This window comes from Colias eurytheme, chromosome 21, assembly GCF_061535395.1.
Source record: "Colias eurytheme isolate Ceu_HAF_F1 chromosome 21, ilColEury1 Martin Lab GWU primary, whole genome shotgun sequence".
Classification (NCBI taxonomy): Eukaryota; Metazoa; Arthropoda; class Insecta; order Lepidoptera; family Pieridae; genus Colias; species Colias eurytheme.
This window is the reverse complement of record NC_143000.1, coordinates 4,723,905-4,736,644: the sequence shown is the minus strand read 5'-3', so window position 1 is coordinate 4,736,644 and position 12,740 is coordinate 4,723,905. Positions and strand designations below refer to the sequence as shown.

Here is a 12,740-nt window from a genome sequence, read left to right as displayed (position 1 = left end):
TCGTTTTATTTTTAAAAATGTATTATGGCCATTTTACTCATTAGGTTAAGTACTTTCGATATCAGTTTAAAGTTTTTTGATATTTGCAATAATTACGGAATAATCGCCTGTGCACACTTAACGATTACACCCTGTATAATAATTTCTTGATTGTTGTCTTGTGTGTAAGTTGTGGTCATGTATAACTGGTTGTGCATATATTAATGTATGCGTTATATTACAACCTTTGGTGATCCTTAAAAATAAAAATAAAATAACATAAGCTGAATATTTTTGTGTCTGTTTGTTTCAGCGCGTTAATTAGAAAAAAACAGAATGGCAGCAGGAGCTACTAGGCCGATTTCAAAAAAATAAAAAGGTTTGTATACTACCTGGCTATAAAATAAGCGTGGATATACTACAGGCGAAGCCTGGGCGGATCAATAGTATTTAATAAGATTTATAGGTGTTATATTGATAAAATTTAGTAAGCCTGTACACTAACCGAGGTAAATTAATATAAATGTACATACAAGTGCTCGTAAGGATTCCCTTATATGAAGAAAATTGTAAAGACATTAATTATATTAAGAACACGTTTCTGGTCATTTTATTATTTACTTATCAAACGTACAAATGACCGCCTCCTTGGTACACTGGTTGACGCGTGAGCGTAGAACCGAGGGGTCCTGGGTTCGATTCCCGGTGGAGACGAAGAAAAAAAAATGTCTCGGTCTGGCAGGACACAGAAGGCTGATCACCTACTTGTCCCTAAAGAAAATCGATCAGTGAAACACATGTATAGTGCATCTGCCCCTTACCCCACTTGGGGACATGGGACTTCACTAAAACGTACAAATAATAAAATTGATATAATATCAGAAATAGTTATCAAATTATCTGAATAAATGAATCCCATCAAAATTTTCATATAAAATGATGTGGCCAACTTTTTTGCACTCTGAAAAAGTACTCGGATCTCATGACGTAGAGCCAAGCGTCGAACTCTACACGTCTTAACTCTAAAAGCCCTAATTTAAACTCTGTACCTTAGTAAAATAAGTGACTTTGGCGTTTCATTATTTCAAGAACTACATATTCTAATAATTGAATAAAATTTTCACCTTGCGCTGCTTGCCAAGTTCGGAATACGACCAATTCACTTATCTACGGTAGAGTTTAAGTTACGGCTCGTAGAGTTAAGATATGTAGAGTTCCATATAAAATGAATATTAGACTTCTAAATGAATATTATAAGAAAACTTGAATGAATATTATACACATATTATCTTGTCATAATAATATAATATGATACATAAGAAAATTCATGGCGCCTGCCTTGAATATATATGCAATAACAAGAGTAGGCGAAAATACTTAAGTATTATCCAGTAACTAGTTGATGATTTAATCGTTATAGATAGTAAATATTTTACATTTATGAAAATATTTTATAACATTTCTTATTTGAACTTTTTATGAAAATAGTTACATTAAGCTTCAGTGCCTTCATTATACAGTACCACTACAGTGCGTACGGTTTATGAAAACCATTAATAAATGGCAAAACACATTATTTTATATTAATTTGTTTTTCACTGAATTTTGTGCTAGCACTATTTCATAGTGTAACTATTAACTACTTACATTTATTTATATTAGTCACAAATAAAAGCACGACTAAAAAATTTGTGAAAAAATCGAATCCCAATGACAGTTTGTGTTATTGTTCCAGCAAAAAGGTGAAATATTTAAAATAATATTTTTTCCACTAATGTGTGACTAATGTCATATAATTTTACTTAATTTTATTCTTCACTACGAAATAATATCATCAAGATAAATAAAATCCATTTATACAAAAAAAAGTAACAAATATCGATGCAAAAAATATTGACCATGTTAATACAAGTTTTCAACTTAGACGTGAGTTCATAATACATACTATATTATTGTACTTTTACAAACCGTTTGACTCCGTTGTATCGCAGACGTGTTTATTAAAAATAAAGAAATATGGAACAATTCTTAGGAAAGAAATATAAACTGAAAACATCTGATAACTTTGAGGATTATTTAAAATACATTGGTGAGTTTTTTTTTTTATTTTGACGCATTAGTTTCTCAATTTATTATTATCTAGCAATAATCTTTCTTATTTATCTCCGAACGTCTGGTTGTCTGGGAGAAATCGCGATATAGTGATAAGACCGCTATTTGTTTTAATTTATAATTAAATCAAGTTAAATTATTCAGTTATAGATCAGTAAAATATAAATAAATACAAAGAATAATACTTTATTTAAGCATTAAATGTACTAACATGCAGGTGCATTGTAAATATTTGCAATTAACAGTAATTTTAATTTATACTGCATGGTCAAGATAAAGATTTCTTGGCATCATACGATCTTGTTATATTAGGTATACACAGTTATCTACAGCTATTATCTTTTAAAATACATAACTCTAAGAACAAATTCTGATTTAAGATAAATCTACCCAGAATTACCAAAAACTGCTATAATTTTACGTTCTACGTTCGGGGAATATCCATCATAATATTTCGATAAGAATCGCCGCCTATGTATAAACTATTTTGTAATCTCTGCTCCAAATTTCATAAAGTGTATAATTTTTTTTCTTATGTAAGTTGCGAGTCTCGTAGTAGCACTATTTTTATATGCGAGTTATAAAGAATTACTTGTTTTATAATAAACGGTTCTTATATTATCAGTTGATGATTAGTTATTATCAAACCATTTAAGTACAGTGAGTCAGCAGTTACTATGGAATAAGGCGATGACTCGACATAATATGGATTTTTTGAAGTGAAACTTCTTTAGGAGAGTTGAGAGTAGATAAAATTTCAAGGTCACGTCATGCCAATGCCGTCGCGTCATGTTGTAAGGCGACGATTTTGGTATTCTTGAATCTTACCAAAGAGGTTTCACTTTTGACGCGTGTGCTCGGCACACACGCTCTTTTTTAATTTGCCAAATTTACAGTGGAACGTGGTGGAACACTCGTAAAACATGAAAATACAATATTTAATGTTTCTGATATTTTTTCTCTAATCTTTTCAAAGATAAAGTTTGGTGTTTCAAGATTTGATTTAAATACTAATAAATTTAATTTTGTAATAATTTATAAGTGTACAATAGATTGTAATTGTAAATCTAGTTTATTAAGTATTTTCTTGCTCAAATGTACCTAAATATTAAAACAGTCTTGCTAGGTTAGAGGTCATAAATCATAATGCAAGACATTACGTCGGTTGTTTGTAGCTATACTGTACATGACGTAATATAAAAACTCTGAACAAAAAATACATTGCAAGTTACATAAATTCTCGTACAGTTGAAACACGAATAGGTAGTCGAAAACATGTGTAAAAACGTCCTTTGCGGATAATTGAGGTCAAAATTAAAAAAACAAAGGGATTTTCGCGTTTTTTCAGCCAAGTCTTAATCGTAAAAATCATCCTACTTATTATATCACTACATAGTATAAAACAAAGTCGCATACTCTGTCCCTATGTCCCTTTGTACGCTTAAATCTTTGAAACTACGCAACGGATTTTGATGCGGTTTTTTTAATAGATAGAGTGATTCAAGAGGAAGGTTTTAGTATATAATTTATTAGGTTTTAGGCGAAGCCGCGGGCGGTAAGCTAGTAGACTATAAAGCATACGGATAATGAGTACCTATTGATGTTTGCTGTTTTTCAGTAATTCGTAAAAACTAATATCGCATATATTAGTTTCAATCGGACGAAGTCCAAGAAGTCAAAGATCGAATCGACGGCCAATTAATTAATGAAATACAATAAAACTAGTACCGAGTTCGGAGTACGTAATTAGCACGTTTGTTTATTTCTACTTTATTTCATACTAGAATCTACTTCTAAGATAATGGATACGAGTATTATGTAAACAATGCACTAATGCTATAGTAATTATTGTTTTTGTAACGTTGGTTATAAGCAATTGTTTTAAGCGAGGAAATAATATTAAATAATTAAAAGGAATATAATTGATATTTTATATTGTTTCGGTTTTATATTGCAATGTATGTAATTACTAATTACGGTGTTAAGAAATCCATCGTCTATTATTGGATGAAGGAGTCTGAGGACTATGATAACCTTTTTAACCTTTTTCTATATATTATACACTAACTTTCCGCCCGCGGCTTCGCCCGCGTTATTTGCGTCATTTTCCCAAGATAAAAAGTAGCCTATGTCCTTTCCCGGGTATCAAAATATCTCTATACCAAATTTCATGCAAATTGGTTCAGTAGTTAAGGCGTGATTGAGTAACAGACAGACAGACAGAGTTACTTTCGCATTTATAATATTAGTATGGATTTATTTCTTTTAAAAGTAAATACTAAATATAAACCAAATGCCATAAAAAGGCTAGTGGAAGTTTTCCTTCACTTAAATGGATGGTTAATGTTGCCTGGCGTGTTTTCCGTGTGCAGGTAACACAATAATTAATTACTATAAAGATAAATGATTACACTATACATATTCTAGGTACGTTATAATAATAACTAAACAGTTTATATTACATACTAGCTTTCCGCCCGCGGCTTTGCCCGCTTTGTCTATAGATAATAAATTATTTACTAAAAGATTCTTCTTCAATCACTCTATCTAGTATCTATTAAAAAACCGCATCATAATCCGTTGCGTAGTTTTAAAGATTTTAAGCATACATAGGGTCATAGGGACAGAGAAAGCGACTTTTTTTATACTATGAAGTGATTTTATAATATAAAATCCTCGTGTCACATTGTAGCCAAAGTCCTCTAAAACGTATTGACGGTTATTATGGGTTAATGATATTTTGTGTAGGTATATGCTATGCGGCCGTCATAATTTTTTTACTTCGTCATCATGAGTTGATATGTAAATATTTATATTGTATTTCTAGTATACACAAAAAAATTATCACTGTGTTTTCTTATATTATATTTGCTTTTATGCGAAACTATACATTTGAAATGACATCTCAACCTCTTCTTAATGTTTATTACCTCAATATAAAGTATAAACCTCATATACATACTGTGATCGAGAACTTTCCTTCACTGAAGATATTCTGTAGGTTGATTATTATTATTTGATATGAAAATTGAAAAAGCTTAATTTAAATAGTTATACTTTATTCTAGGTATATCACATCAATACAACTACCGAAATCGATAGTTTTATTGATTCACGTATATTGAATGTTCAGTTCATATTGCAAAAGGCAAGGCAAAAAACTACTGAAATAAAGGGCCCAATGAGGGCCTCCTCCAGCGTCGAGATGTATATTATGATCAAATAGTTCTTTACTGGTTCAATTCATATACATACAAAAGTATAGGTTGTTTATATCGACTTGTTATAGAAAAGATCTCAATCCGTATTTTTAGTTTACCCGCTTTTCCGAAGAACCTCGAAGCAAATTCATCATTTTATATTTATTTTCAGGAGTGGGCCTTATATCCAGAAAGTTAGTCACATCCCTATACCCAGTATGTGTTTTGTCTCAAAATGAAGATGGATCATATACACTTACAATGACTACGCCAGTTAGGAAAGTTATTACCACGTTTAAATTAGATGAAGAATTTGATGAAGACAGGCCAGATGGAGTCAAGGTGAGAATATCAAATTAATATTTAATTGATGGATTTCCGTTTCAATTATTATTCTCTAATTATAAACATGGGTCAAATTTTTACCATTATACATATAAGAGTTGAATATATAGAAAACTTGGGTCCTTTTTGGTTACTGAAACTCAAACAGTAATTATTATTTGAACATGACCCAAATTTCATGATATTAGGATTTAGGAAGAAGTTGTGTAAAACTTAATTTATTTTTAAGCCAAAAATCCCAACAGTTTCGTAAGCAGAACTGTTGCAATTTCCGAATTGAAATTATACTAATTAACTAAATAATATTATAACATTGTTATTTTAGTTCTAACTGTAGTAAAGTAGCGCTTGTAACAATTGATACTTTTCAGGTGAAATCTCGTATCACATTAGAAGGCAATAAACTAATACAAACACAAGAAGACAAGGGAATACGATCGAAACATGTTCGAGAATTCACAGATACCAAGTTAACAGTAGTAAGTAAAATATTTATTTTATTGCCTTTCATTCCCTGTATTTAAATATATTTTTAAGGGGTTTTTAATAGGAAATCCGGAATGACTTGAGATTCATTTTCAAAACAGGTCCTGTACGAAAATTATAGATTTCGCTCTGATTTATTTTTTATTGTAATACTAGCCTTCCGCCCGGCCCGCGGCTTATGGACGTATGGATTTACTGAACTGTAAACAATAGCTTCATTTTGTTTTTAAATATGTTGTAAATAATTTCGAAGAAACTCGAGCTTTATAGGGGAAAATGAAGATATTTATTAAATAAATTAAATATTTTTTCAGATAACCACCGCAGAAGGCTGGGATGGTACATGTATAAGAGTCTACGAACGATTAGAATAATTTATTATTATTAGGTACCTAAAATAACTTTATATTACTGTGATCTTGGTTAGGATATATACAATATATAATATATTGGAGTAATGATTTTTTATTTCAGTTTATATTTAAACGTAACCTAGATACAAATCACTTTAATTTATTAATAGTTTTACTCATCACGTAAAAAGCTAGACGGATCTAGATGAAATTTGACAAAGCGATAGATTCTAGTCGTGAATAGTACATTTTGCTTATTAACATCATCACGCAAGCGAAGTTGTACTATAATTATTACATAACGTACAAAAAAACGTACCAGAATATGAACTTTACGCATAATTGACCTTAGTGTACGTGTAGTATACACATATATTGTGTAAAGTACATAAATGATTGTGTCAATGGGATAAAGTCGTAGATACTAAGATAAAATGGAAAACGTGATGCGAGGTAGCCTAGATTTATGTTAGGTAAGATATGTACTAAGTGAATGTCACAGCTTTAATATTATAAAACAACATTACAAATATTGTCAATTTATTTATGAACTTTATTTATTATAACATTCTGAGAAGAAGGTATGTTTTTAAATTCAAGAATTAAACACTCTTATTTTGGCATTGACGACATAAACATTCAGGAAGTTCAGATTATTTTTAACCCTAGAAAGATAGTCTGCGTCAAAATGACTCATGCGTTTTCGAAATATAGCTGTATCTTTTTAAATGTCGCGAATCCATAACTGTGCGTTTAGGACATTTCATAACTCACTGGTAGAAATCCTATGGTATACATATCAATAAAGTTAATCTAACCGATTTTGAAATATAACGACTACGTGAGTCAAAATTACGCATGATTATCTTTACCGTGACTTTTAAGATTTTGAATTCTATGGTAGTTTGAATATTTTTAGCTTATTATTACTGTATATTGTAACTTATGTTATAAATTTATGTTTATACATATTGAATCAAATATAGAAAACAATTGGGGATTGAAAATTGGAAGAATATTGTATACTGGCCGCTCTTATGCAAAGCGATGAGGGTCCCTGTGAAGATACCGATAGTGAGGTAGGAGGACCACGAAATTGAAGATGACGAGTAAAGTGACATAGAAGAAGCTTTTCCTGATCAGATACAAAGCAAACATGATATATTACATTCAAGCAAAAGGCGGAGTAGATGCATTAGACCGAATGTGTTCCCTGATGTCCTTTAGTAGGAAGACAATGAGTTGGCCAATGGCTTTATTTTATGGAATCATTAAAATTGCCTGCATATTGCATATTAAATTTATAGCCACAATGTTAATAACAAAGTACAAAAACATCCGAGTCAAAAAAACGTGAAATATAGACGCATGGAACTGTCTTCTTTGTTTATGCGTGGAGGTTTAGAATCACCAGCTTTGAGAAGATATTTGCGTGATAATATCTCCAATTTGTTGCCAAATGAAGTATCTGGTACATCGTAAGAAAGTACTGAGGAGACCTTCAGTAAAAAAACGTATTTACTATACTTTTATCCGTCTGAAATAGGACGAAAGGCAAATGCGTCCTGCAAAAAATGTAACATAGTTATATTATGTTGTGAGCATACGTTGATATGTCCTAAAGTTGTTTCTCACTAATTTTTCATATAACTATATCTACAAAATTTATATAACATATAAAAAAGTCTGATAATTGTGGTAAAAAGTAAGTTTTTATAAGAAACAATACGTGTTACAAGAATTGTTGATTTAATGCAGACGTTTAATGTTTTTGTCTTTTTATATATGTAAAAATAATAATAAATAAATTGTTTGTAGTATTAATTATTCTAATATAACTGTAAATATATAAAAACTTAAAATTTATGGAAAAAATAATAATATACCTCGACTTAGAGCGATTTAAAAAACATGCGTAAATTTGACGCATGACTATCTTTCCCGTACTACTCAATATGATTATCTTTCTAGGGTTAATGCAAAATATATTTCGTTAATGCGATATTTTTGCATATTATATTTGAATGAATTTTTACGAAAGAAAGATACCTATTAGGTCAATGATTTGAAGTGGCTGGCTTTCAACGCGAACGTTTTATATTTAAATTAACAAGAATATATTATCGAAATAATGTTAATGGTCTGTGTACACAATGTAGAAAAACCAACAAAGTGTTGAATGAACAGTACAAATAATGTCGGCCAGTTTTATTTATATTGTGTAGTTATAGAAGTAAAAATAAAACAATAATATGTTCAACTTAAGCAAAATATACGTAGTAAGTAAATATTTATTTTAAATTACTTAAATTACCTGTTATAAAGAAATGTACAGCTATTACAAAATCCTGAATAAAAATTCGAAGCAAATATCAATTTTGTATATTTGCAAGTTCAAAGGCGCATTGAATTTTTTTAATTTGAAAGAGTATACATCTTCCTTTATAAGATTTTTTCATACAAATGATGACAATGAGCAAGTTTTAAACATATATTTTCTTAAATAGGTACTTGTTTTACATACATAATGTAAAACAAGTACCTATTTAAGAAAATATACTGTTACTAGCTTGCCGTCCGTGGCTTCGCCCGCTTTGCCTAAAACTTAACTAGGTTATTATATACTAGAACCTCGAGAAACACTCTCTTAATTAAAGAAAACGCACTATCTATTCCGTCGTTTAAAATATTAAAGCATACGTCATAAGAACGTCCGGACAGTAACATCGGCATTGTTTTATACCTTGTAGTGATTAATTATTATCAGTAAACTTTCAGGAATAAGTTTCTTTCCTGAACGTATAGGTAGTTAATATTTTTGTAGTGAAGTCCCGTGTCCCCGTAGTGGGGTAAGGGGCAGATGCATTATTCATACATCTGTTTCACTGATCGATTTTCTTTAGGGACAAGTAGGTGATCAGCCTTCTGTGTCCTGCCAGACCGAGACATTTTTTTTTCTTCGTCTCCACCGGGAATCGAACCCAGGACCCCTCGGTTCTACGCTCACGCGTCAACCAGTGTACCAAGGAGGCGGATATTTTTGTAGTACCTATTCAATATGACGTAACACTCGTATGACTCTTTCTATAAAGTTCTGTTATAAAACTACGATATATATTATCTTTCGCTTGATAACAATTCTATAATTGCAATCGGTTAAAGATAATCGTGGTTGTGATATGTAATTTTGGAGATTCGAAGTCTACCATTCTTGATCCATAATTCTTTTTTTTTGTCATCGAAAGTTGGACAACATACCTACAGGCATTTTAATTTTATATCTAATGAAAATGGTGTTAGGATTAGATATAATATGTAAAATAAAGATGTTATGTTGTAAAAAAAGTACAATAAAGAATTTTTCATTCATTCATTTTGATTATATTTGTGACTAGCTTCCGCCCACGACTTTGTACGTGCATCCCCGTTTTTCCCCGTTCCCGCCAGAATTTCGGAAAATCCTTTCTTAGCGGATGCCTACGTCCTAACAATGCTAACATCTACGGTCTGCATGCCAAATTTCAGCCCGATACGTCCAGTGGTTTGGGCTGTGCGTTGATAGATCACTATATCAGTCACCTTTGAGTTTTATTTACCTATATATATATGTATAGATATTACACATTTTATGCCATGTTCCTTAAAATTTATGTCCTCTTCTTTAAATCTAGACTTAGATATAAACCTTCTATCTTAGGAGAACAATTGGTGGAAACTATATAAAACGACTCATTAAGGGAAGCCTTCTTAAGAGAATTAAGCATCTAATTACCCTTATTTATCATCGTCTTTTGATAAGTTGTTATTGCTAAAAAACTAAAAGTAAATAATATTGTACGGAATCTCATTTTGGCTTAAATTGATAAAGATAACATATGTTTACTACCATTAAACTTTAATCCCATTATCCGACGGGGTCAAAAAAGGCATTAGTTACCTTAAATTACGAACATTTATCCAAATAATCATACGCTAATTAGATTAGGAAATATTGTGCTCTATGAAAACAATATTTAGAAATTAACTAAAGAAGGAGGATCAGCCAAGTCGAAACAATAAATTGATTTTAAAATTCCAATTTAAAACGAAATCCGCAATCTTTCTTTAATTATCTGTATCTAAATATGTTTGATATAAAAAAAAAATAAACTAATCTTATCCATATAAAAACTAATCGAAAAGTTAAATATCGTATATGAGGTCGTTGATAAGACTCTACAGTTTTGGTTATGGGTGGGGAAACTACTGCTAATACGAAGTATATTATTATTAGTTTGTGCTAATACCGATTTATGAACGAATAAAAAAATTACCTCTTACTAGCTTTCCGCAAGTGGTTTCGCGCACATGGGCTACAATTTTTTTTTTACTTCGTGGAATGTAGAAAAGGAGAAATTACATATTCCGACTTTTTTATCCCTCTGTACGTTTAGGAAGAGCAATCCCTAAAAAAATGTTTGTTCGAATAAAATATAGCCTATAAGTTGAACCTAATATTGGTATTTCACAATATATACAATTTTGTCAAAATCAAACCAGTGGTTTTTACATGATTGACGCACATACAAACAGACAAACAGAAAAAATTGTAACTGTTTTAATATGTTTAAATATGCATGTATATAGATTCTCTACATATTAAGATCTGTTTTTAAACGATCACATTTTATGAAATACTCATTAGTAGTAATATTAATAAACTGTTAATAATGTTCCAATACGTTTTTAAAGAATGATATTCAAAACTTGCAATGGAAAAAAAGTTATGAAATCCCTAATACTTTCAAAACACATAAAATAATATTGTTGAGCATAGCATGACGTGGTAATTTTTTGTTTAAAATTGCATGATTGATATCATTTGATAAGACGCCACCTCATCAACTAATGATTAAAGTTTAACGAGTCATGTTATTTTTATCAATGTTGCATATACCTTCAAATTAAAAAAAATAAATGAAGTAAAGCACGGTCTACTATTTTTTTTAAAGTTCATGCAGTTTTCTTAGTAAGCTACTACTACTTTTTTATAATTATTTATAAATCACATAATTAGTAGTACTTTATCAATACCGATAAGAAATCTTTATCGTACAAACAAAATAATTGAAATAAATTCTAATGTACATAACATACACCAGACTAAATACACAAGTATGAAAATCGTTTTTACATTCCAATTTCTTCATAAGTAACATGTTATTAATCTACACCAATATTATAAAGAGGAAAACTTTGTTTGTTTGTTTGTTTGATTGTATTGAATAGGCTGTAACTACTGGGCCGATTTTGATGAAATTTGGTACAGATAATCTTTAGACCCTGAGAAAGATCATATTCTACCTTTTATTGCGAAATATGTGCCACGGGCGAAGCCGGGGTGGCCGCTAGTGGTCTATATTATCAGCAATATTAATTTATAAACACGCTTTTATTAACTTCACCTGTATGTTTGAATTTACCGTCTCGTTTAGATTCAATTTTAACCCTTTTTAAACGGACAGATTTAATTCAAACTTTGTAAACTTGTCAAGGATTGCTGACAATATAATCATTTCATAAGTTTATCTCAAGCATGTCGTTTAGTTTTTGAACTATATTTATTTATGTTAATATCATAATACTTCTTCATTATACTACGAGTAATTATCCTTACTCTTACCAATGTTGAAAAAACGTGGAAGTTTGTAGGAATGTGGATATGCATACCTAAGATGCATACGCTATTATAACAGTGGCTTCCTAACCCGAGTATAATAGAGTATAATATAACTAGCTTTCCGCCCGCGGCTTCGCCCGCTTTGTCTAAAACATAAATTATATATATACTAAAACCTTCCTCTTGAATCACTCTATCTACTAAAAAAACCCATCATAATCCGTTGCGTAGTTTTAAAGATTTAAGCATACACGACAGAGAAAGCGACTTTGTTTTATACTATGTAGTGATTTGTAATAAACGGTATTACATATAATTATTTCTACAAACATTGGGCAAGCAGACTTGCAATACCTGTGTACAATTTAGTATGTCAGCTGTCCTTTTGTACATGTAGAGTACTTACACAATTGAATGTAATAAACCAAATATCCTGTTGTTATTTATCTATCCTAAGGGTGCGTTTAAATTTGAATTTTTTAACAATTAGTTTTTTATAAAAGTTACCTTATAAAAAAGTTTTAATTATTGAGCTTATTTGTAATAGGAACGTCCCATCCAGTTGCTATGGATATTTTTTAGGTTGTCTTTCTTACTGACCAAATA

The 12,740-nt window shown here is 30.4% G+C and overlaps 1 protein-coding gene across 1 annotated transcript; it reads left to right on the top strand.

Moving 5' to 3' along the window:
* Window positions 1-1,922: 1,922 nt before the first annotated feature.
* LOC149899079 (fatty acid-binding protein-like) lies at window positions 1,923-6,576 on the top strand. The gene is made up of 4 exons (XM_090114160.1): window positions 1,923-2,068; window positions 5,464-5,633; window positions 6,008-6,115; window positions 6,437-6,576. Exons 1-4 carry the CDS (start codon window positions 1,996-1,998, stop codon window positions 6,494-6,496), a joined length of 411 nt encoding a protein of 136 aa, XP_089970286.1. The 5' UTR covers window positions 1,923-1,995; the 3' UTR covers window positions 6,497-6,576.
* The last annotated feature ends 6,164 nt before the right edge of the window (window positions 6,577-12,740 follow it).

What these genes read in the sequence shown, in the direction of transcription:
- LOC149899079 (XM_090114160.1), top strand. Translation starts at nt 1,996, where the DNA reads ATGGAACAATTCTTAGGAAAGAAATATAAACTGAAAACATCTGATAAC. An exon ending in GGATTATTTAAAATACATTG is followed by an intron (nt 2,069 to 5,463) that starts GTGAGTTTTTTT and finishes ATTTATTTTCAG; the next exon opens with GAGTGGGCCTTATATCCAGA. An exon ending in ACAGGCCAGATGGAGTCAAG is followed by an intron (nt 5,634 to 6,007) that starts GTGAGAATATCA and finishes GATACTTTTCAG; the next exon opens with GTGAAATCTCGTATCACATT.